The sequence below is a fragment of the Protopterus annectens genome, chromosome 10.part0 (assembly GCF_019279795.1).
Source record: "Protopterus annectens isolate FY-2018-M chromosome 10.part0, PAN1.0, whole genome shotgun sequence".
NCBI classification, from domain to species: Eukaryota; Metazoa; Chordata; order Ceratodontiformes; family Protopteridae; genus Protopterus; species Protopterus annectens.
The window spans coordinates 1,783,970,497-1,783,996,047 of record NC_056744.1 but is presented as its reverse complement, the minus strand read 5'-3'; the positions used below and the strand labels follow the sequence as shown (position 1 = coordinate 1,783,996,047).

Here is a 25,551-nt window from a genome sequence, read left to right as displayed (position 1 = left end):
TCACCAAGAGGATCACTGGCCTCAAACAGATGCCCTATGCAGCTCAACTGAAGAAACTCCAGCTGTACTCGGTTGCATAACTACTCACAGGTGATCTCTGCCTGACATACAAGGTCATGTCCAACCCAGAATTGATGGACATGCTCCACCTAAAGAAAACCTTATCTTCCTGAGCCACACGCTCTAGGGATCTAAACCTCACCACAACAATAAATAGGACGTGCTGGAGGGATAGATTCCTGTCCCAGGGGCTTCCCATGCTTTGGAACAAGATTCCAATCTACATTAAGCAGAGCTTCTCGCTAGCACTCTTCAAAAGAAACCTTGACGAGTGGATGGGAAACAGAAAGTTTACCTCGGGGATCACTTCAGTGGCTCTGCTGGACAGAGGCACAAGGGACTAATCTAAGGGGGCGGCGAAAACCAACACATTCTGGCTAGGCGTATAAATGCCTTTGGGCAGATAGCCTAGTACCTACCTATGAACCTATGTAAAGATCCATGACTAAGTACATGTCTGGCAAGAGCATCTGCCGGGTATTGGTTTTTATTCACCTAATAGGATTGAGGCTTTCATTTATATTTAGATATGATGTACTGGATTACTGCATTAATATCGTTATTTGTATTTTAGTTGTTTCATAAGTTTTTGGTAGATTTTTATGATTATATATTACATATTGTGGTTTCAAGAATTAGTAGCTCCAGTGAATGGTGTTTTTTCATGATGAAAGATGCAGTTTGCATATTTAATTGAGAGATTTAATTGACATTTAATTGATTTAGTTGACAATGAGTGTGATTTTCTGTATATAAAGGCTGATGTGGTTCTTTTTAATTAGGTCTGATGACGTGTCCATAGCTTGACGTGAAAGCTCTCACTGATTTTATTGTTTTTGCTTTTAATAAACTGTTTAGTGTGTGTTCTGGCACCATGTTGCTACCTCTTTTTAAGTTTACTTATTTATCTGATTGATAGAGGTGCTTTATTCACCTGACCGTTGTGCTGTCAACATAACTGTTTTAATACAGCTGATTTTATATAATGCTTGTTTCATTTTCTCTGCAATGTGAATCACTGTCCATTAGTCTTTGGTTATAAGTTGCTTCAGTTTGTCTTTTCCCATTCCCCATGGACACATGTGCAGTGCTCCCTCCCTAATAATGACCGGCACTGTAACTACATGGATGTATTCGTGATTTCTGTTTATTGGTGGAAAGCTTAGACCACAAGCTTCTGCACCAGGGTTCTGACTTTTCCATAACTGTACTGCTTCCTGTGTAAGTATAGCACCCATCATCCTAAGGGTGGGAAGATGCCAATAACCTGTATTCTTGGGAGATCAGTGTCACAGAGAAAATGTTAAATATATTAGCCATGTTTTATATACCTCAGTTTTCTGTTCCTCAAATGATCTCATTCTGTGAAATATAAGCTGATGACAAGAAAGAAAAAAAAAAACTAACAAAATCTATTGCAGAAGATTACCTTTTACTTTGTGTTATCTGAGGAAAAAAACACCCTCAGTGTATATTTGATAAGCATACCACAGAGAAGTAAATATGACTTCAATATATTCTTACCTAACCAGTATTCTGTATTTGCAAATCCAAAACCATTCTTGTAGTCAGTCCAATTCCGACGAAAGTTTACAAAACCATCCTTGCGCCTCTGAAAAACCTGTAAAGAAAAATTTCAGTAAATAATTGAGTGAAGTGAGAATTCTGCCTCATATTACTCTTTTTTAAAAAACATCTTTATTAAACACGAAATCTAAAAAAATGACATTGGTACACATACAATAACAGCATTTCCATTATATATATATATATATATATATATATATATATATATATATATATATATATATATATATATATATATGTGTGTGTGTGTGTGTGTGTAGGTGTATTGAATTTAAATGAAGTACTCATATCAATGTTCACAGAGTTAACTACAAAATATTGACTTTGCAAATGTCAGCACATTACTACACATGCATTGAGCAACAATCTTGGTGCATGCAAAACTTACATTCTAAACAAATAAACGTAGTAAAACATCTGCTTTACAAGGAGCAAATCCCCCTGCTCCTCCAATGTGGGGGGGGGGCTGCACCCCCCCACACCACCTGAAATTCTATATACTAACTACAAGATCACACAATGCTGGGGAAAGGGCATATTTCCCTAACCTGAGAATTGTACAGTACCACACACCTATCATTCATCTGTGTAGACAACTATTGTTCACTAAATAAACATTGAGAAATGATACAACTAATATATATATATATATATATATATATATATATATATATATATATATATATATATATATATATATATGTGTGTGTGTGTGTATTTATTTTGTTCCATTCATTCCAACATTACATAAATTGCACAGTTCTAGACTTTCCTTAAATTTGAGTTTTCATGTTTTGATTTCCATCCACAACCTCTTTTCACATTTTCACATATGTGGTTGGGTGTCACTTTACCAGTGACAATTATCTAGAGTTAAAGTTCAAACTCCCATGACTTTCTAGTAATTATTATTATTTATTTATTTTTTTTGCTTTTCCAGTTCCTCTTCCCAATCTTTTCTAACCTCTTTTGAAACATTCTTATAGCTATTAATTTAGCTATTAATGCAGTATTTTGTATCACCTACTAATTATCCTTTTTAGCAGTAGCTTCTGTTCTAGACTGAACTCCATAGAACATAACAGTCAGTTAGCACTGCCCTTCTATTTTCCCTTTGCCTGAACTCTGTTATTAATCCCTTGTAGGGAAGGCAGTCTCTGACAAGCAGGGTAATTTCCTCTGGATCTCCTTCCAGGCAATGACATTTCTTTCCCTGGTTATTTGTTCCCAATAGCTGGGTTCCTTTACTGTTGTTCTAAATTCCATTCGCCTTTTTCCTATTTTGTATTCCCTTCCTTGTAATCATCCCGATTGGTAAAATATCTTTTCTATATTCCCATGTTGGCTTAGCTGTTACAATATTTTCTGCTACCTTATAAATATAATAGTTTATCTCTTTTTTAATTTGTCCAAATCTTTTGGGTTTCTAATACCATGACAGGAATGGACCCCATTCCTAAGTCAAAGTGCGATTAAAGTTCATGAAATTAGTATTGTTTCACTCTTTGATGTCAGCTAAAAGGGCTCTTTACAGCACCCGAAATGTGCCCAGTAATGACTCCTTCTGCAATTTGTATGGAGTTACATGTATTGGTAGTATTGGTAGGATATCTAAATGGACCTAGTACTATTGAACGAAAGTAAATTCACAGTCACCAAACACACTTTAACGAAAGTGCTTTCACTGAAAAAGTGCTTTCGTTAAAGTGTGTTAAAAAAAAAAAAATTACATTTACATTTTTGCAGGGGGCAAGCCCCCCTGCACCCCCCTACTTTAATATTCTCACTCCGAGGTCGCACTACAGTGGGGAAAAGGGAATTTTCCCTTATCCCCAGTGTAGTGCGATCTCCGCAACAGGCATACTTATGCGAAAGTGCTTCTTCAGTGAAAAACACTTTCGCACAAGTATGCCCAGCTGAACCTGTTTTGGTGATGTTGCCATTTGGGGATCCATACGGATCCCATCTAAATATGATTGCAGACTCCTTTTTTATAAGACCTGTCGCTCCTACCGCTATTGGAAATATCTGGGTACCTTTCTTCCACATTGCTCTCATTTATACTTGCAAATCCTGATAGCTTATAATTTTGTGTCTCTCCAAACGCAGGACACTGTAGTCACTGGGTGTGGCAATTTCAATGATGAATGCTACTTTTGTCTTCTTTTCATGGACCACTATATCTGGTTTTCTCACATCCATCTTTTGAACTATTGGTATTGGGTGATCCATATAATGTAAACTTCATTATTTTCTGTGATGCTTTGTGACTCATGTCTCCAGTGTTTTTCAGCCACTTCAGTACCATAATGTTTGCACAATCCCCAGTGCAACAGTCTCATCATATTATTATGCCTTTCAATATACTGCCCTTCTGCCATAAGTATGTCACAACCAGCAACAAGGTGTGAAACTGTTTCCAATTCGGTTTTGCAAAACCTACATTTGTCTGTTTCTCCCACATGTTTACTGGACTTTGTAAACCAATGCATATGTAGCTCACTATCTTGTGCTGCCAATATTAACCTTTTATCTCTTGCCTTGAATGTGCCTCTCCTTAGCCATTCCTGCATTTGTTCCTGATCAACATGAGGTTCTTCCAGAAGTTTTCTATACTTGCAACTATATTTATGCATTTTCCACATTTCTTACCTTTTCATCTGGTCCTTCACCTTATATTCTTTCTTTTGTTTTTTTAGCACATTCAGTTGCTGCCTGATTTTTATCTACTTCTGGTTTAATTTCCATTTCTGCTAGATGCCAATATGCTTCAGCTAGATTAAGCAGAGAAGTCATCTTAGATTTATAGGTTCATAGGTGTTTACTAGGCTAATGGCCTTGAAGTCTTTACAAGCCTAGCCCATAGGATTACCCTGGCATCGTGCCACCCAACCTTAGTTCCCAGTGCCTCTGTCGAGTAGAGCCACTGGAGTGATCATCAGGGTGAATTTTCTATTTACCATCCTCTCATCAAGATTTCTCTTGAAGAGGGCCAGTGAGATGCTCTGTTTGACATGCATGGGAATTCTGTTCCATAGCATGGGCTGTCTCTGGGTTATGAACCTGTCCCTCCAGCATGTTCTGTTGATTGTGGTAATGAGGTAGAGGTCTCTGGAGGGTGTGGTGCAGAGGGATTGGGATTTCTTTAGATGTAACATTTGTAACAGAGTTGGGTCAGACATGGCTTTGTAAGTCAAGCAGAGATCGCCTCTAAGTAGGCGATATGAGACAGAGAATAGTTGGAGTTTTTTGAGCCTGTCCATATAGGACAAGAGTTTAAGCCTAGGATCCTCTTTGTGAGGTACTTCTGTGGCATCAACAGTTGTTGCAGGTATCTAGTGAGATACATGCCAAATGGAGCATTGTACTCGATGATTGGTCTAATGAGGGAAGTGTAGAGGGAGACAATGTCCTCTTTCTTCCTGGATGCAAAACCCTTAGTAATGAGATATGCCACATAGAAGGACTTTCTGACCACAGTGGCAATGTGGTGGTCAAAAGAGAGATTGCTGTCAACCTGTGTTCCTAGATCTCTTATAACGCCTTCTGTGTTCAGTGGACTACCACCAATGTGGTAATTCATGGGAACTGGGTTTTTCCCAGAGGGGATGATGACACATTTTTTGGCATTGAGCTTAAGACCATGGTTCTGACACCAGCCATTGGTCTCAGTGAGGCCTTCCTGTAGGATGTCAACATCATTTGGTGAATTAATAATAGCTCCCAACTTGCAATCATCTGGGAATCAGCCAGAGTCCCTTCATGTTGGCCTGGACTTCAGAGAAGTATATACCAAACAGGACAGGACCCAGTACCGAACCCTGTGGGACTCCACTGGTGACTGGTTGGCAGTCTGAGTTGGAGTCAGCTACTTTCACACTGTGGGTTTTATCTGTAAGCCAGTTTGCAACCCACCTATTGATGTATGGGTTGATGCCTAGCTTAGTGAGTTTTTCTATGATTCCTGAGTGGGGAATGATATCAAAGGCCTTGGTCAGATCAAGGTAGGCTGTATGAACCACCTTGCCTTCATCCACAGCTCTGGTGAGTGACTCAAAAAAGTCAACCAGGTTGAGCAGGCACAATCTACTCTTCACAAAACCAAATTGTGTGGGATCCAGAGTTTGTAGATTCCCTATACCCTTATGTATTAGGTCCATGATGATGCGTTCCATAGCTTTGCATATCAGACTTAGGCTAATGGGGCAATAGTTTCCAGGGTCTGTAATCGCTCCTCCTTTGTGGAGAGGGATGAATGTAGCAGTGCGCCATTTGGTAGGGATAATGCCTGAGGTGAGGCTGTGGTTGAACAGTACACAAAGGTGAGGTGTCAGTTCACTCTGTAGTTCATGCAGAACACAGCCAAGGATATTGTCAGGTCCCATAGAATCTGTATTCTTGGCCTTGGACAGTGCTGTTTTAACCTGTGCAGCAGTAATACTGGGTGCCTGGCAATCTACTGGTATTGTGATTGTTCCTTTGGGGGGGGGGCTAAAGTTGGCGCTGAATCTGTTGGCCAGTATATTGGCAATATCTGTTGGCTTGGTATAGGTGGTACCATTGTGCAGTAGCTCAGAGCAAATCTGGGTATTGTCGTGGAGATTCTTTACATAACTATAGGAGGCCTTGTGGTTGTCTTTACTATCTGCTGCAATCCTGTTTTCATGGCTAGTTTTAGAGGATTTGACGAGGGATCTCAACTTTTTGTTTATACTGATAAGAGAGTTTTTCCAGTCTTGGGACTTCATCTTATTCTGCATCAGTTTCTTCTTTCTGTTGTAAAGTTTGTTTATGGCAGGGGACCACCAGATTGACTTCCTTTTTTTTTGGAGGAGAGTGTCTTGGTTCTATTGGGTATGGTGAGATCCATGTATTTGTGTATGTGTTTAAACAGTGCACTGGTGTATGATTTGGCAGTCATGCAACTATTCTCCATTTGCATGGGTGCCATGAAGTTAGCCACCTCTGTTTTTAGGAGTCCAAATTTAGCTTTGGAGAAGTTTTTCATGGTGGTTACCTTTGCAGTGCGTGGGGGTGGGAGGGATGTGTATTTCCAAGGTGATTAGTCTGTGGTTGGATCTAACCAGGGGAGAAGTTGACTATTGATGTAGAACAATGGTCGCCCATGTTAGTAATGACCAGGTCAAGGATGTTACTAGCTCTAGTGGGGATAAGAACGAGCTGGTCCAGGACATTGGAATTAATGAATTCCAGGAAACATTGGGCAAGTGTACTGGTACATGAGTAGTTTTCCCAGGTAATGGAGGGGTAGTTGAAGTCGCCCAGTATGAGAGTGTTAGGTTGGACCCTAATTATTCTCCTCATGTTTCAAAACTTTCACTATGTTTGGGTCTTGTGAGGTTAGCAGATATGCGTGTAGTCTCACAATTGCGGATCTATACATGTAATCAATTTCAAGGAGGCCCATCCCTCCTTCAGAATGGGGACTATATAATCTTGGTATGCACTGATTTTTATAAATCATTTGGTGAGCATGAAGCATCCTTCTTGTTTTCCTATCTAATCTATCCAGCATGTTTTGGGGCCAGTCAATCACTCCAAAACTGCAAGTTTTGTTTTTATAGTCTGTATGGCTGTTGCCAGTCTCCTTAATGGGCTGCATTCAAAACCCCACTTCCTTCTATCCTTTGAACTCTGATTGTATCTTCTTTCTTTTCCACTTTAATTTGTAACCTTCCCTTGAGGTGTGTATATGACCCTTTACTGTGTAGTCCTAAAGCGTCCCTTTAATCAGGTCATCCTATGCCACATCGCTCTGTGAGGAGAATCAACTCAGCCCACCTAGATCTGCTCAACTCAGCCCACCTAGATCTGCTCAACTCAGCCCACCTAGATCTGCTCAACTCAGCCCACCTAGATCTGCTCAACTCAGCCCACCTAGATCTGCTCAACTCAGCCCACCTAGATCTGCTCAACTCAGCCCACCTAGATCTGCCTTTCCCTTCTCAAATAAATTCCTTCAACTCTTTATTATCCACAACTTCCCTTCTGCTTGATTAAAATGCACCTAACCTGTATATAAAACTAAAGGGACTGTAAACATGTTCACTCTATCTTACTATCAATATCCATAAACAAGAGCTTCCAACTTTTCAGTTTTATCAGGGAAAGAAAAAGCTGCCATTCCCCTACTCAAAAAAAAAAAAACATCTGACTTTCAAAATCTTTTTCTTTATCAAAACCTCAACATTTGCAGTGGTATTTTCTTAAACACTATTTCCATCTAAATAATCATTGTTCTATTAATGCTGCAGATGTTTGCCTCCCTCCAGAAAAATCACACTGATCCATATTTGCCACTTGTAGCAACACTTATGCTGCTCTTTTAACTGGTATATTAGTTTATAATTATGGTTGAAAATGAAAATTGGTCTATATGAAGCTGGGTCTGAATGGTCTTTATTGTATTTAGATAATAAAGCCACTTCAACTTTCTTCTAAGATGCTGGTACTGTCCCCCCTTTTAAAACATTGTTAAACAAAACCTTCCAGACCTTTATCACTTTCATCCCTCCTAACTTCAAACCTTCTGCAGAATATAATCTGTTCCTGGAGGCGTTCTGAGAATTGAATTTTCATCATTAGTTTTATCTCACCCCTTCCTAGCCTAACTATGAATTCTTGAGCCTCATCTTCTACTGTTCTATACTTAAGTTTTCCATAAATATTCCCATTTATGCATTTTCTATTTTATTCCTATTCTGTTGTTTTATACATATGCTCATATAATTTATGCAATATCTCAAATACCTCTATAGGATCTTTCTTTATTTTTCTTGCTGGTTGTGTTTCTTTAAATAGGCTCCCTAAGTGTGGCAGCAACCCCTTTTACATTCTGTTACCCAAGTCATGCAAAGAGTTTTTGTGATCTGGAGTTTTTATCAAAAACATTTGCTGAATAGCAACATTTCTAAACATGCATATTATCTTAATACTCCCTTTCTTTCTCTTTAGCAATCAGTAAGTGTGACTCTTCTTGATTTGAGAGATTCCCTTTCTTCTGCAATACTTTAATCTTTGCCAACTCCTCTAAATACTTTCGATTACTTTTCCCTCATAGCTCTCTCTTATTTCTACCACATCTTAAACTCCATTTTCATTATATTCCACTCCCTGTCTCTTTTGAAGACATTTCTGTCTTCCCCAATAACTCTTACATCATTTCTGCTACCCATTCCTTACATTTCTAAGAGAAGCAGGAAAGTGTCATTGTCTCATTTTTACATCACTACCTTATATTTTTTCTTACTTTTTGATTGTGCATGGTCAGAAATAGCTATTTGGATGTGTTTCAAAGTTTTCAACTAAATCCTCATTTCTGTGGACTATAATTTCTATCCTAACTAGCCCAGTTATTGTGAATTCTTAGAGTTCCTGCTACTGATTTCATATATTTCATTCCAAATGTTCTCATATATTTTAGAAATCTACCTTCTTTTGTTATATTTTCCCTTTTAGACCCTCTTGATATATCATTACTATTAGAAATTGTGTTCTAGTCCTCAGCCATAAATAATACTCTCTGCTGAAAAATAATTATTTCTCTGCTAAAGTTCTTAAACCTAATAAAAGTGGTCGTAAATGGAATGCAAATGCATGCCAATATAATTCTGCTTCCCTCCCAGTAACCCGTTATTACCACAAATCTACTAATATTTTCTTTCTTTTCCTCGTGTCACTATTGGAGCCACTCCTGCAATCAGTATTATTACTTCCCTTTTCCTTTGCCCATGATGTCCTGATAAATGTGCAGTTTGTAATCCTTTCCTTGACAAATTCATGTGCTTATTTCTATCCTAATATGTCCCCTGTAATATTACAATTTGCACTCTGTTCTTAATACAAGGTTTGCCTTACAAACACAAGGTGCAGGGTTTGAGTCTCACAAGGGATAACTGGCTAGGTTATAATGGCTCACAGGGGCAGTTAGCTTAGTACTAACCTATGAACCTAATTTAGTAGTCTTTCCTTTTGCTTTTACCTAACATGCCACTCACATGAAATTTAAAAAATGATAAAGTGGACATTTTGATAAAGCCTATTACATTCACATGTTCTGCGTAACAGTTATTTTGAATATGTTTCCAACTTACCACTTAGCTGCACTAATGCTTGGTAGGCTGATCTTGTATAAATTTCCTGCTCCATCTCTGTTCAAATCCATGTCAAGTTTTCCCTGATTTTTAATTCAATAAAAACACTCAAGAAAAAAATAAATATGTTTTCAACCCCTCCACTCCTTCTATCTCACAACAAATACACAAAACTATATCCACTTTCCAAAAAGGGAATGTAGCCCTCTTTACAGAGTCACTTGCTTCAAAGAGACAACTAAACCTACAGCCTTAATCTTTCTAAAGTTACATTTGATCATGCTGGAAATGTATGCAATAGCCCCTGCTTCTCTCATATAGATACCATCTGTCCTAGTCTTATCTCTGTTTCTCTCCCAGACATGAAAACAGTAACTTGCATGCTCTTAGTTAACTGACTTTTAGCCTTTTAAACTTAAGAACTCAATCTTGAGAATGCAATTACTTACAAAAGTATTCTCTTCCCACAGTATCACACTTTACTTTCACCGAACTCTTTGCCATTTCCTCTTTAAATACTGATTACAATGATTCTCATACATGTGACTCAGAGCAGATTGTTCTGACTAATTGCCTGCACCTGTAGACTTACAGTGTCCAACTGCAGGCATTTGCTGAGGGAGACAAAAAGCAGTGAACAGCTTTACAAATGCAAGAAACAAGTCTTTTCAAATGTTGGAAAACTACCATCTTCATCCCTTTCTATTTTTAAATCCCTTGTCAGTAATAAAAAAATAACACTATTAGTCCATAATACAACCTGTATAAAAGAGGGGGGAGCATTAGTTTGATACACATATAATATGATCAATACAATTGTATACCCTACAGGCACCCTAAGATTACAACATTATAGGGATTATAACCAGCCTTTATGCTGTCACAGTATAACCCTTGGATAAATTACAGTCTAGAAAAGTACTTTCTTAAATTAATATCACTAGTATAAATAGCAGTCACTGATAAGATGTCCCATACCCCTTGGCATTTAAAATATCTCTGCATACTAAATAAACTACTTTACAATTTAACGTGCAATTTAATTCATGGAATTTATTATAAACAGTATTAAATATACACACATACATACACACACACACATATTATTCTAAATACAGCTGGATGTAGCAACGTGAATCTTGACACCTAACTCCTGACAACCCCAATTGCTGAGACAAATAGTTTAGTGTCCCCAATTTTGTAATATTTTGCCATTCTGCCGCAGTTTTATCAAGATAATTTATTTTTGCTGGCATGACTGCATAATGAATTCTTTCAGTTAATAAATCCTCCAATGGAATACCAGTCAAGGTGCTTATATGTATTTTATTAAATTCATAGCAATCTTTTTCATCCAAGTTGATGGTTAACTGCTAGTAAATTTGTTCCACATTTTAGAGCGTGTGTTCCAGGTTTCTGAGATGGAAGGTTGAGAGCTATGGCAGAGATCAGTCTTGCAGTCCATCTAATTGTGCCAATCTCTGATTTCTCACCAAACCCGCAAACTGGATCATGTCAGCTGCTACTCTTATTTTTTATTATGGTGCCTTTTGGTGATGACATGATGTAACCCAGGAAGAGGGGAGGAGCTGTACACCCTCTACTGATACACACACACACACACACACACACACACACACACACACACACACACACACACACACACACACACACACACACACACACACACACACACACACATATAGATACATACAGTAGATAGATAGATAGATAGATAGATAGATAGATAGATAGATAGATAGATGGATGGACAGATAGATGGACGGACAGATAGATACATAGATAGATAGATAGATAGATAGATAGAGATATAGATAGATAGATAGATAGATAGATAGATAGATAGATAGATAGATAGATAGATAGATAGATGGATGGATAGAGGGATGGATGGATGGATGGATGGATAGATAGATAGATAGATAGATAGATAGATAGATAGATAGATAGATAGATAGATGGATAGATAGATGGATGGAATGGATAGATAGATGGATGGAATGGATAGATAGATGGATGGAATGGATAGATAGATGGATGGAATGGATAGATAGATAGATAGATAGATAGATAGATAGATAGATAGATATATAGATAGAAATATTTTTTTTTTCTTACAGGTTAATTACAGGTAATTTCTACTGCTACACTAGTGTATATCTGCTGATAACAGCAATATAAATAAACAGGACCAGGTAAAGTTAAGACATATTACACTGAGGATGCTGACTACTTATCCTATGCTACTTAAAAGTGATGTCACTGAAACCAGAAAACATAGTTAAAAGAAGCGTTTTCATCTGCTGATAGGAACAGTGTATGTCCATTCAGGAGAAAGGAGTTTTAGGTTACAGAGGGTCACATCAAGGTCATAATCAAATTACCCTACTGTGAAAACTGACTACAGACATGAAACAGTTTTATACATATTCTTGTGTCTGTATGTATGTGTGTGTCCATTCATGGCTGTTTTTGTTTTTAATTCATTTTTGCCATTCATGAGTGGTTTATGGAATTATTTGCTACTAAAAAGGATTGTTCATTTGACATTTCTACTTTAACTCTTTATCTTCAAAGTTGTGCTTATTTTTGAAGAATATTAGCGCTAAACAATGTAGTGCTCACAAATGATGTATTACTCCCAGAGTTTTAAATGACAAGCTGGTTTTACCACCAACACAGACATCAGAAATTCAGTGGGCACTCTCTCTAACAGTGTACCTGTATTGAGCAGGAATGTAGTCTACCTGCTAGAGTCTCCAATTTCACTGACACACATTCCCAGTGCTTCAAACAAGCCATTATCCTTATGAAATGAAAGGACATGCAATGGATCCAGCAGCTTTGCCAGGGTATCTGACCCCATTAAATTGGCTTTGGTAAAAAATATGCAGAAAATAAAATCACTTTTGATTAAAAGGGCAGTAAATGTCATGTACCAGGTAGGAGAGACATTAAAACATTAAAGAATTTCAAATGCTGAAACCTACAATGGGCTAATCTTTTTGTGTTGCAATGTGTGCAGTGAAAGAATAGTCCCTAAGATTCTGTGCATCTACAGCTTTCCTGACAATAGCAGTGTATTTTTGTCTGATATATACTGTATCTGTCAGTAACTTTCTCTTTTATCTTGTTTTTCTGCCTTCTACTCTTTATTGATAAATAAATGCATATAATTATACCTGACCTAACGTTGATAAATGCATATAATTATACCTGACCTAACGTTGATAAATGCGTATAATTATACCTGACCTAACGTTGATAAATTAGTATAATTATACCTGACCTAACATTGATAAATGCATATAATTATAGCTGACGTAACGATGATAAATGCATATAATTATACCTGACCTAATGTTGATAAATGCGTATAATTATACCTGACTTAACGTTGATAAATGCATATAATTATACCTGACCTAACGTTGATAAATGCATATAATTATACCTGACCTAACGTTGATAAATGCATATAATTATACCTGACCTAACGTTGATAAATACGTATAATTATATCTGACCTAACGTTGATACATGCGTATAATTATACCTGACCTAACGTTAATAAAAGCGTATAATTATACCTGACCTAACGTTGATAAATGCATATAATTATACCTGACCTAATGTAATGCTACTAAACTACAGTGCTGATTATGTTACTGCAAAATATGCTTGTTTGTTTCATAATTATCTGCTTTATTCATTGTTACTTTGTATGCAGTGTTGAAAAATGTTAGCTGGGTACTCTGCATGTTGTATATTTATCTATCCATCCATCCATGACCCCTTTGTCCCATCTTTGCACACTATTTCTCATGGAGCTTTTCTTTCCAGGCCTCCACTGAAAAGGGGTTTGTTTAACCAGCCGGACTTTCCAAGTAAATAAATAAATAATTCTGCAAAAGGGCCTTACAGAAACAGATGCTTGGTGCCAGAGCCATGGGCTCAAGCTTAATGCCAAGAAATGTATAGTTATCCCCTTTGGGAAAAACCATGTACCCATGAATTACCACAAAGGTGGCAATGCACTAAACACCAAAAGTGTGATGAGAGTCTTAGGGACACAGGTGGACAGTGGTCTCACCTTCGATAACCACATCGCCACAACAGTCAGGAAATCCTTCTATGTGGCACACCTCATCACTAAGGGCTTTTCATCCAGAAAAAAGGAGGCCATTGTCCCACTGTACGCATCCCTCATTAAACCCATTATAGAGTACAACGCCCTGTTTGGTATGTACCTCACAAGACATCTCCAACAGCTGGAAAGGCCACAGAAATACCTCACTAAAAGAATCACAGGCCTAAAGCAGATGCCCTATACTGACCATCTAAAAAAACTCCAGCTATTATCTGTGTCATATCGTCTACTCAGAGGCGATCTCTGTTTAACATACAAGGCCATGTCAAACCCTGAGCTGTTGGACATGCTCCACTTAAAGAAATCCCAATCCCTCAGAGCCACACGCTCCAGGGATATAAACCTTGTCATCACAATGAACCAAACATGCTGGAGGGATAAGTTCCTGACCCAGAGACTCCCCATACTCTGGAATAGACTGCCCATACATGTCAAGCAGAGCTCCTCCTTGGCACTCTTCAAAAGGAACCTTGACGATTGGATGGGAGATAGGAAATTCACCCCGGGGATCACGTCAGTCGCCCTGCTAGACAGGGGTCCAGGGAAGTAAATATTGCGGGAAGAAATATCCAGGGAATTGTTATGGCCAGGCTTGTATAGGCCCTAGGGCCGATAGCCTAGTACCAACCTATGAACCTATAAGGCTTCATATATTTTTTTCTGGACTCAAACATTTTTTCAACAAAGTTGGATGTCAGCTCTTTGAAATTTTAATTAAATACAGTAATATTATAACTGACACTATCAGTAAAGAACTTGAAACTCTTACTGAAGAAATAAGTAGCTACTTTTTTGTTTATTTTCTTTTGTTTGGAACAACCACTCCCCTTACAAAGGTTTCTTTGAGAGACTTGAAATGTTAGATGATGAGTTGTTGAAGTGTAAATCTTATAAATTCACCAAGGATCACGAAGATCACACAAATGGAATTGCCTTCCCTCTTCTGGAAGTATGTAAAAACAAACAGGAAAAAATCAGATTTCCATTACAGCCAGAGAAAGTACTTAAACCAATGGTACAACACTGATTTTAGTAAAGAAACAAATCAGGTTAACTGGACAGTGGAGCAAGAGACTCCTCTTTCAGGACCCAGATGTTTGGAGTATATGGCAAGTCAAAAGAAGGACAAAATAACCAATGCAGAATCAGTATTTGATGCAGAAGACACGTCACAAGACCATTCCACCAACATGTCATTCTAAAAGGAACAGATATTAAATTTGTTTATACATTGTTCTCCATCAACCATTCCACCAACATGGAATTCCAAAAGGAACAGACATTAAATATCAATATACATTGTTCTCCATCAACCATTCCACCAACATGGAATTCCAGAAGGAAAAGGCATTCCATTTGTTTATACATTGTTCTCCATCAACCATTCCACCAACATGGAATTCCAAAAGGAACAGACATTAAATATCGATATACATTGTTCTACATTAACCATTCCGCCAACATGGAATTTACATTGTTCTACATTAACCATTCCGCCAACATGGAATTCCAAAAGGAACCAACATTAAATATCGATATACATTGTTCTCCATTAACTTTGAATAACAAATCCAAGGTTATTAAGAAAGTGGATATTATTTCAATGGCATATATATCTCAGGATTTTACAGATGAATAACTTGCAGTTCTGTTAATGAATCGACTAAAGACAGAAATGTTTCTAATACTTCATAGGTTCATAGGTGTGTACTAGGCTAACAGCCCTGGAGCCTATATAAGCCTATCCCAAGAAGATTCCCTGGGATCATGCTGCCCAAAGTTAGTTCCCAGTGCCCCTGTCAAGCAAGGCCACTGAAATGATCCCCAGGTTAAACTTCCTACTGCCCACCAACTTGTCAAGATTTCTCTTAGAGAGGGCCAGTGAAGTGCTCTGCTTTATGTGAATAGGAAGCTTGTTTCAGAGTATGGGAAGTCTCTAGGTTAGGAACCTGTTCCTCCAGCATAAGTTTTTGTAACATCTCACTTTTAAACTCTTTAACATCATCTCTTTTCAGCTAAATGAAGCCTAGTATAATTTAAAAAAAAAAAAAAAAAAAGGTGAAACCATTTCATTCCAACTAGATGTGCTGAAGTTAGACAAAACACTGATAAAATTAAAGCTAATCTCCAGGAAATTAAATCTGCCGTATGTTTTGGAGGATAGTGGTTTGAATGCAGGTGATGGTGAATTATGTAAATAAAAGATTTTTAACCTCCAGTTTAATTCTACACTTTTGGCCTTCAAGAAAACCTGCAATGCTGATAGAGATGTTCTTAAAAATAAACACAATGGAACGTTTCCATTTTAAATAGTGTTGAATGAGAAGCACTGAATGAATTGTCTATCAATAAAAAATATGCATTATTAAGGACAATAAAGATGGGGTGTGGTTTTAATAAAGTCATACTGTTCTTTCTAACATTTGGAAGTGAATCCCTGTAATATTGACAGAGCATACAAATGGATAAACATCAATCTATTGATATGTTACACACACAAAGAATTTCTTCAGATTTCTACAATTTTACTTTTGTGGGAAACAACAGTTTTTCCAATTTTTCTTTGTATCCATAAGATATACAGGACTTCCACTGATCATCCTATTAGATCCATAGTGTCAGCAAGAAGGTCTAAAACTGAACCTCTAACTATTTTAACTGATAGGATCCTCACTGGTTTGGTTGGGTAATTCATTTCTTTGAGACTCATGGCAATTACATGTGGTATTAAAAGTTGTTGATTTTACTGATGAGTGCTTGTTTCTTAAAATAGACGTTAAGATCATTCTGCAAGATGAAGGACTTAAGTGGGTTAAGAAAAACCTACATCAAGACAACTGATGTACCATCAATAAGCCAATCACTATATATGTCCTGTTGGACATTCTGTTGAAAAACAAACATGTTTAAATTTGGTGAAAGACTTCTACCATGTCTGCACAGTGCCAGTGAGGCCATTTGGTCTTCCATTGTTTTGGAAAGAGAAAGCCATCTACAGTAGCGGTTTTTGGAATAACATTAGACTGTACCACAGATATATGATGATTTCTTTTTAATATAGGAAGGAATGTAGCAGAAACTAAAAGAATGCAGTTCCCTTTTGTACAGCACCAGTTGTTTTCTTTCATTCTCAGCTAACTGGTCAAGAAACACTATCAGTTGTTGGATATTATACTGGTGAGAAACACATTGACTGCAGAATTATAGTCTAAGGTTTATCAAAAGCCCACCTCTGCTAACATCTATTTGCATGTCAAATGTTATCATATTACTTTTTTCAAAGTTAAAAATTAAAAGAAACAAGTTAGTAGAGTGTTTAGACTCAGCTTCGATGACAAATAGTTTTTAGAACTTAAAGTACTGAGACGTGTTTCAGGAGAGGCAGTATTATTTAGAAACAATTAACAGAAGCTTTCACACTGTTGTTGAGAACAGAAATATGCCTCTCAACTGTACAGATTTTTGCAGAATGTCCAGATTTTTACCTTATATATTTTCCCTGTTTTTCATAAAATTGTGGTTTTCTGGCAAATTAGTGGCAAATCATTAAAGACTGAAGTTAGAAAATAATGACAGACATTTGACTTTCAGATTTTATACCCTTCAGAAAATCTTCAGAAAATTTATGCTAATGCAAAACATGTTATTCTATCAATTTTCTAAGTTTGTAAGAGCAATATTTAAAAAGTGTCCCTATTTTTGGGCCTTTGTCCCACTTTTATTTATGACTTTGTCCAGATTTCTTGCTCTAAGAAGTTGAGTTGAGGGGTATGGTTTACTCCCAGTGAAAATGTGCCCAGCAAGATGAACCTTCACACAGATCTATAAAAATAATTTTGATACAACCTTCTATTTGGAGTACTCCATTGATAGGTATGCCATCAAAGAAATACTCAGTGATAATTTGGAAATTCTTTCATGGAATGAAGAAACTGACAGAGAAGGCAGGAAAACAAGTGAAGTTTACATATAAGAAAAATTTGAATCTTAAGAATTTATCTGAAAGGTAAACAAAAACAGAAAGAGTTATCAAACTACTTGATAAATTTCCTTGTAGATCATGTAAACACTGCAAATACGTAGAGAACTGTGCAATCAAGGGCACAACAGAGGTTTTTGTGTCTAAAAACCATTTTAACCGTACATGTTCATTGTGTACATTGCTTCTTGTTCCAACTGTGATATATTTTATGTAGAAAAGGCTGTTAGTAAAACACAAGAGGGAATTTATAAACATTTACAAGCAGTCAAGAAAATAAACCCCAAAATGCACTTTATAAACATGCCAAGTATATTAATTTAATTTTTTTTAACTTTGTTGGTGGTTAAGATTAGAAGCTAGCTTTTTTTTCCTTGTCTTCAAGAAGCTACCAGTATACAATTTATGCTTTGACAAAGGTCTACAAAATTGTAAGCATTGATTTAGGAATAACTGAATTATTCATGAGCTCACACAGCCATGGGGTCTTCATTGTCACCTGATGTTTGACCTTTTATATTTGGTTCCTGTTTCATTTGTGTTGCTTGTTATGAAGAAGTCTGCATTAAAAGGTGAAAGTGTTAAAACACTTTCATTTTGTGATATACATATATATATATATATATGTGTGTGTGTGTGTGTGTGTGTGTGTGTGTGTGTATACATATCTATACACACACACACACACACACACACACACATAAACACTCATCTGCAGCACTAAGTCAATTCCTTTACCTAGCCCTTACTCCAACCCTAACTTTCAAATGCTTGCACAGACACTCCAAACTCTAATGCCAAAACTTCACTAATACAAAAGCTTTAGCACTAGAACCCCCCCCCCGCCAACGCACTTTTCTGCATATTTCGATGTTCTCATGATTGATACTTCCCACAATTGGCAAATTGCCATTTTGATGAAAACAGCCATCACGTCAGATAATTGAAAACACTGTCAATATTTCCACATGTGTGTGTGTGTGTGTGTGTGTGTGTGTGTATGTATGTGTATATATATATATATATATATATATATATATATATATATATATATATATATATATATATATACACACATACATACATACAGATACAGATTATGGTGTTATGGGGGCACAGCCCTCAAATTACAAAATACAAAAAGACATTCTTGCAATATTTTATTTTTTCTGCTTGGATCAAGTGCTAACAGGTTGGAGGCAGCAATTTATCAAGATTATAAATTTCTCTGTCTCTCCCTGAATATATACATAAAACTGGGAAAACAGAAGAGATACAGTCATGTTAGTATCCAGTTAAAAAATATAAGATTTTATCACTGCAAATGTTAATACAAAATAAATGCCTTATGCATATTGCATCAGTGAGTTAGCCTGGATTATATGACTTGAAAATATGATACTATTTTGCATGTTTTATGCTGTACAGTTATGCATGAATACATACAGAAGAAAGCTTATGTTATAATTAATTGCAGAACGTATATATCTTTAACCTCATTTCAGGAAATTTTTAAACTTTGTTAAAGTTTTACAGAAAAACATTAATAAATGTGCATCTTAATTAAGCAATGCCTCGACTTACTGTCCAGTTCCCTCCATCAGTTGTAAGGTCACAGTAGACATTTACGGGTACATATGACCCTGCTGGGTAAATCTGATAAACTCCATTTGTTCTGTATCCGTTGTTGTAAATTTCTGCACAGTCCGCAGGGTGACAGTCCGGTGCAGGAGAAGCACAAGCTAAAACCATTATAAAAGTATTAGTGACCAGGCAAGGAAAACAAACACAAGTTATTTAGGTACATGATATTAGCTTAGATAACCTGTAGGACTGTATATATCATATTCCCTAAAGCTGAAACAAGGTGAACACTGATTACTGTCCACACATGTTAATTGTTAACTCTCTATATGATGCCTCCATTTCATGTCTGGTTGGCCACCTCAGTGAATGGATGAGGATTCCATCAGTGTCTCAGTTCCACTGCTTTTGATTCAAGATTCTTTCTTGTTCAATAGCACCTCAGAAGTGTCCACGGCTGGATATGTATGTGCTGTGTGGTACCAGTGATCCCTATCTATCTTTCCCCTACCACCTAAATGCAAACAAGGGGTGAAAAGTATTTGCTTCCAATAGTTTTGAAACAGAATAGGTGGGTCTATGTTGTATGTTCGAACGCTTACTTGTTCAAACCACTAAAGATCGAACTTTAGTGATCGAACATTTAAATGCTTGAACATACATAAAATTAATATTTACAAAAAAAAAGTAAAGGGTATAAGCAGGAGGAGCAAGTACCCCTGCACCCCCCACACCTCCTGCTACTTAAATATACCAACTCTGAGATCACACTTCAGTGTGTTACAGTGTGGAAATGGAAAATTTCCCATTTCCTACACTGTAGCGCAATCTTGGAGTTGGTATATTTAAGTAGCGGGGGGTGTGGGGGATTGCTTACACCCTTTAGTTTTTTTTTTTTTAAATATTTGAACATTTAAATATTCAATCACTAAAGTTTGATCTTTAGTGATTCGAACATTTACACATTCAGAAATTTAACATAGACCCGAACAGGTGTGGCCATTCCCCTCCCTTCCAGAAATAGAGGAACACGATCATATAAGTTTGTCCACAAACTGACATTTCGGTCTTATCATATCCCATATATCCTCATGTATCAATTTACAGTAAGCTTTACATTACATCCAGATTTTGTTTTCTGCTAGTCCATAAGTTTAAGTATTGTATTCTTGTATCCCAATTGCCTCTTTTGTTTTGCAGAATTTTACTAATTAAAATCAGTGTTAACAGCGAAGATTATTGGCTTCTCATAGGTAATTGTCTCTCTAATAGTTGCATTCTGTCTGTCTTCTGGCACTGATTTCCCTATATACATTGCCAAGTGGTATCTCAGTCCATTTTGCCTATTTTTATGTGTGAGTTACTGCCTCAAAGATGAGCTAATGAATATAAGAAGAATAAAGCTTGTTATACGAGATCCATAACATCTAAACCAATAAAATCCATGAAGATGACCATTAACATTGAATTTGAAAAAAAGAAAACGAAAAAAAAAATGTTTTTCCAGTGGGCAAGCCCCTCTGCACTCCCATAAACCTCATAGTTAGATCTGTAACCATGGATAAAGGGCAGACACTGTCTGCCATCCCCATCTGCAACAACAAAAGACCTCTACTTGTACACCCACAAGTCAAAAAGCAATATCAAAATGAAATTCCTTATTTCCACTTCTCCATCTCTATGCCCTCAATCAACTTGCTTGAGGCTGGACAAACAGGGGGTAACAGTGAGTTGCCTTTCAGGAGCCAAGATCTCTGACATACCAAAGGCCCACAAGACCCTTATGTGAAACTGATATAATTATGACACAGTTGTTGCCCATGCATGTGGGCGTGAACAACCTGGCATTTAAAACTCATGGTGACATTAAGAGAGACATGACACAGCTCATGGTGCATCTGACGCATTCAGGTAAGACCCCGGTTTTGTGTGAAATCCTTCCTTTGAATGATGCCAAAGTACATGGAAAAATGATTGGTTTCAATAAATGGCTACATAGCTAGTGTCAGTCTAGGGGGACCCAGTATGTGTTAGCATGGAAGTAGGTGTTAGTCGCTTTTGCTTTGCCAGGGATGGCTTGAACCTTTCACTCCAGAGTGTCCACATACTGGCCCTTGCTGCTCCCATCATGCCTTTTTTTAGGCAGAGTCCAGCTAATGGAACTGTTAATCTAACAAAAGCAACAAATCAAGCACCAGACCTCATCAAGGTGGTTCGATCAATGTCAGGAGTCTAAATAACATCTAAATAACAAATTAGCTTGTCTTGAGGCCCTACTGCATTTGGAGTGCATACATGTGCGTGTGTGTTATTACAGAGGCTTGGTTTAAAAATACAGACAGCATGCTCTCCATACTAGAGTGCTGCACCTACCACATCTTCTGGCCTGACTTCTGGTAGAGTACCCATATTTGTTAATGACTGCACTTCTTCAGGGCAGATTTGCAGAGACCCAAAACCTGAACTGACTGAGATCCATACCACATTAATTAGGACCAACTGTAAGATGAAAGCAAGTTACAGGACTCTCTCTGGTCTCTCAGCAAACAGTGTTATGGTCCTAAATACACTGAATGAACTTCCAGTTAACAGGACCAGCAATAAACTGAGATACATTCACCTCAGCTGTCGGTTATGCCTGAAAATTCCTTGATTTCATAAACAAAAACTCCCCAGACTAAACTGTCAAGGCACCCACATTACATTGATATCAAGTATCTCCCTGATGCTCCCTTATCCAGTTAAATTCAGTAATAAACTGTTAACTTGTTTCTTTAAAATCTCCAAACAATGAGATGGTAACATCACAAAGTTCTGAGACTTCAAACATATAAACCTTCTGCAATTCCAAGATGAAGTCTCAAAATTCAAGTTTAATCACATTACTCAAAGCAAGTAGTTATGCAAACAGAATCTATGAGCAAATGGATAACTGCGTTACATGTCAGTGCCTATCAGATCCAAACAAAATGGGAGGTTTAAAAGTAAATGAGCCTGGTGGTCCATATGAATAAATAAAAATACAATAAAAGAAAATAGCTTCTTAAATTATGTACCAAACCAAAAGAAGTCAAATCAGGATTAACATTAAATGCTATCAAAGGAACTAAAAACACTATCAGGAGAATGAAAGCATCCCATGAGCTTAGAGTAATATTAGAAGCTAAAGACAATTATAACCGTTTCTTTGGTTCATTACAAAATTAAGGAGTAACACCCAACATTGCTAAGAACTTATCCAGAATGGTGCAACCCACTCAGATCCAGTTGTGATAGCTAACATTCTAGCAAATAAATTCTGTGCATATTTCATCACAGAAACAACTATATAAAGCCCAGATATCTCACAGAACCTTATTCCTTCTTTCATGACCAAAGAACATTTACTAAAGATACTCTCCCAAATGAGAAATACATCATCCATAGGGCCTGATAATATACGTGGCTTCCTGATAATCCTTACAAAGACATCCTTGTTGACCTGCTCCTCCTGAGGCCACTTCACAAAGGTGGACCTACCACTGACCCCATAAAACTACAGATCCAGTAGCCTGACTAGTCTCATCTACAGAGCCATAGAACATATAATAAGTGAACAAATTAACTACAGTATTAAAAATCTTATAAAAATTGACACACAGCAATTTTGCTTTGTTAAGGTTAGATCCTGTCTAATGAATCTTGCCAGTTTTTCTGAGAGAGTAGCATACGCCATGGACATGCTATCCATACAGCACACCTCAACCTATCGAAAGCATTTGATATTGTTCCACATGCTGACATAATAAACAAGTTAAAATAGCTCCTAGTTGATCCCTATGTAATCGGGTGGATAGCTAATCGACTGAGGGATAGAACCAATGTAGTGAGATTGGCAGGTGCTTCCTCAGAGAACATGAAGGTGGCAGTGGTGTCCCTCATGGCTTTGTACTAACATCTCTTCTATTTGACATCTACTTCACAGATACCTAAGTCACAACTGGGGACCCTTGGCCAACCAAATTTGGAGACAACTATAAACTAGGTGTCATCCTCAAGCCCCCCCCCCATATGCAGAAGTTCCAAATAGAACTTACACTCATTAGTAACCAGTAGTCAAAAATGAGTTGAAATTAAAACTTGTGAAATATGATTGCATTTGATGAAAATACCTTCATCTGTCTAACAGTATAGAAGAAACTCCACTTCAAAATGAAAATGTAGTGAGAGATCTTGGAACATGGTTAGATAATTTCCTTGCCTTTGACTATCACATTGCAACAATGATTCCTTTGGGGCAATCTGTGTCTTCATTTTCAGGCCACTAGGAATCCAGTAGTTAAGGGTCTCTTATATTTTCACACACCAAGCAATTCCTACTAACACAAGAACAAGGGATCTAAACCTGCTACAGCAAATAAACAAAACATGGTGAAGAGTCAGATTTGTCACTTACTACTTACACTTTCTCTGGAACAAACCTCCACTACAAAGTAAGCCATGAGACACTCTTCTTTCAGAAAAGATTTAGAAAAATGGATGGTTATCCACAAATGCATCCTTGGTATGAATCACCTATTGCCCCTTGAAAAAGGAGGTAAGATTTAGAGGTGGCTACAGGCAAGATGTAAATAGCCTCTTGGGTGAGTTGCCTTGCATTTTCTATGAATCTATGACATCATTGACATTCATGCACCTGTGATGTCAAGTCAACACTAATGACATAATCTGTTCTACCAATTTAAATACAACAGTTATGCATCCATTGCTGAAAAGGGACAACAAGACAATGAACTGGTTGTTGTTGTTGTTGTTATGTCTTTCAGCTTTTCCCGGTTAGGGGTCGCCACAAAGGAACTCCGGTCTGCTAATGATTGGCAGTAGATTTTTATGTGCCGAGTTGCCAGCTCTGAAGCACAACCTTCAACAAAGGTACGCCCCTTCACACATGTCTCCACACAGAAGACGCTTTAGCTGAGACTCGAACAGGACAACGTCTTACTGTGAGGCGACAACGCTACCGCATCACCACCAACGCCATACAAGACAATGAATTGGTACATTCTGTAAATATCTAACTGCCATCATTAATATATCCAGTCAGTGTTTTCCAGAGTGCATCACTGATTCTTCTGGATGAAAGGGAACTACCTTGACTTTGATGTTTTCTGATGCTCTTTGACAGAGGCAAACTACATTGGTAACTTTCTTTCACCCTGGAACTACCTCTACATCACAGACAGCTTGGTAAATATTTTCAGTCATCAGACACACACACACACACACACACACACACACACACACACACACACACACACACACACACACACACACACTTACATCTCCTTCACCCCCTTCTTCCACAGGGAAATTCCAAGTATCTTCCTCCTCATCGCCTGCCCTCTGGCTACTTTCCTTATGAGTGTTTGTTCATTCATGACCTGTGATCGGTGACCTTTCATTTGTTGCCTTGGCCTTGTCATCGCCTTCATTTTGCATCCTTATACGTGCGGTACTTTGGTACTTTCTGTCTTCCTCACTGCCTTTGTGAATGATTGACTTATTAATTTATTTTTTTTGGTTTTATTTAATTTATTTATTTTTTATCAGGATATAGTGTGAAGTTTTATTCAGGGCTCAGATATTTTAAATCAAAATTAGCTGACAGCTTATGGGTTACTGCCTTACTCGAATGACTACGTTTTTACTGACTGAAGTGTAAAACAGAACCTGGGCATACATATCCTCCCAACCAGAAACAGCTGTATTTGTCTTGAGAAGTCTGTGAGGGCACATGCTAGCCAGCGCTAAGGCTATATCTTCAATGAAACATTTTTTCTTTTGCAGTCTAAAAGACTTTGTTATCCCTACCACCACCAATAAAAGCATAAGGTATACATTCTTTAATCTCCTCGTATTTGTGATCAGTATCACTGGTGTCCTTTTTGATTTTAGTGAAATAACTAAATCAATAAAAACTTGCATGCATGTGTTATTTTGACAACAGAGTGTGCTCACACAGTTAGTTACAAATGCAAGAAAAATTCTATTTATTTTTAACTTACGTATTCTGATAA

At 37.3% G+C, this 25,551-nt stretch overlaps 1 protein-coding gene across 1 annotated transcript in view; it reads right to left on the bottom strand.

Moving 5' to 3' along the window:
- LOC122814497 (microfibril-associated glycoprotein 4-like) overlaps positions 1-25,551 on the bottom strand; it is a 68,107-nt gene that overhangs the window by 35,310 nt on the left and 7,246 nt on the right. The window contains exons 2-4 of the mRNA XM_044087071.1: positions 25,540-25,551; positions 19,496-19,653; positions 1,585-1,681 (exon numbers count right to left, since the gene is read on the bottom strand). The exon at positions 25,540-25,551 is cut by the window's right edge and continues 136 nt beyond it. Of these exons, the coding sequence (XP_043943006.1) occupies positions 1,585-1,681; positions 19,496-19,653; positions 25,540-25,551 (267 nt within the window). The remainder of the gene's footprint in view (positions 1-1,584; positions 1,682-19,495; positions 19,654-25,539) is intronic.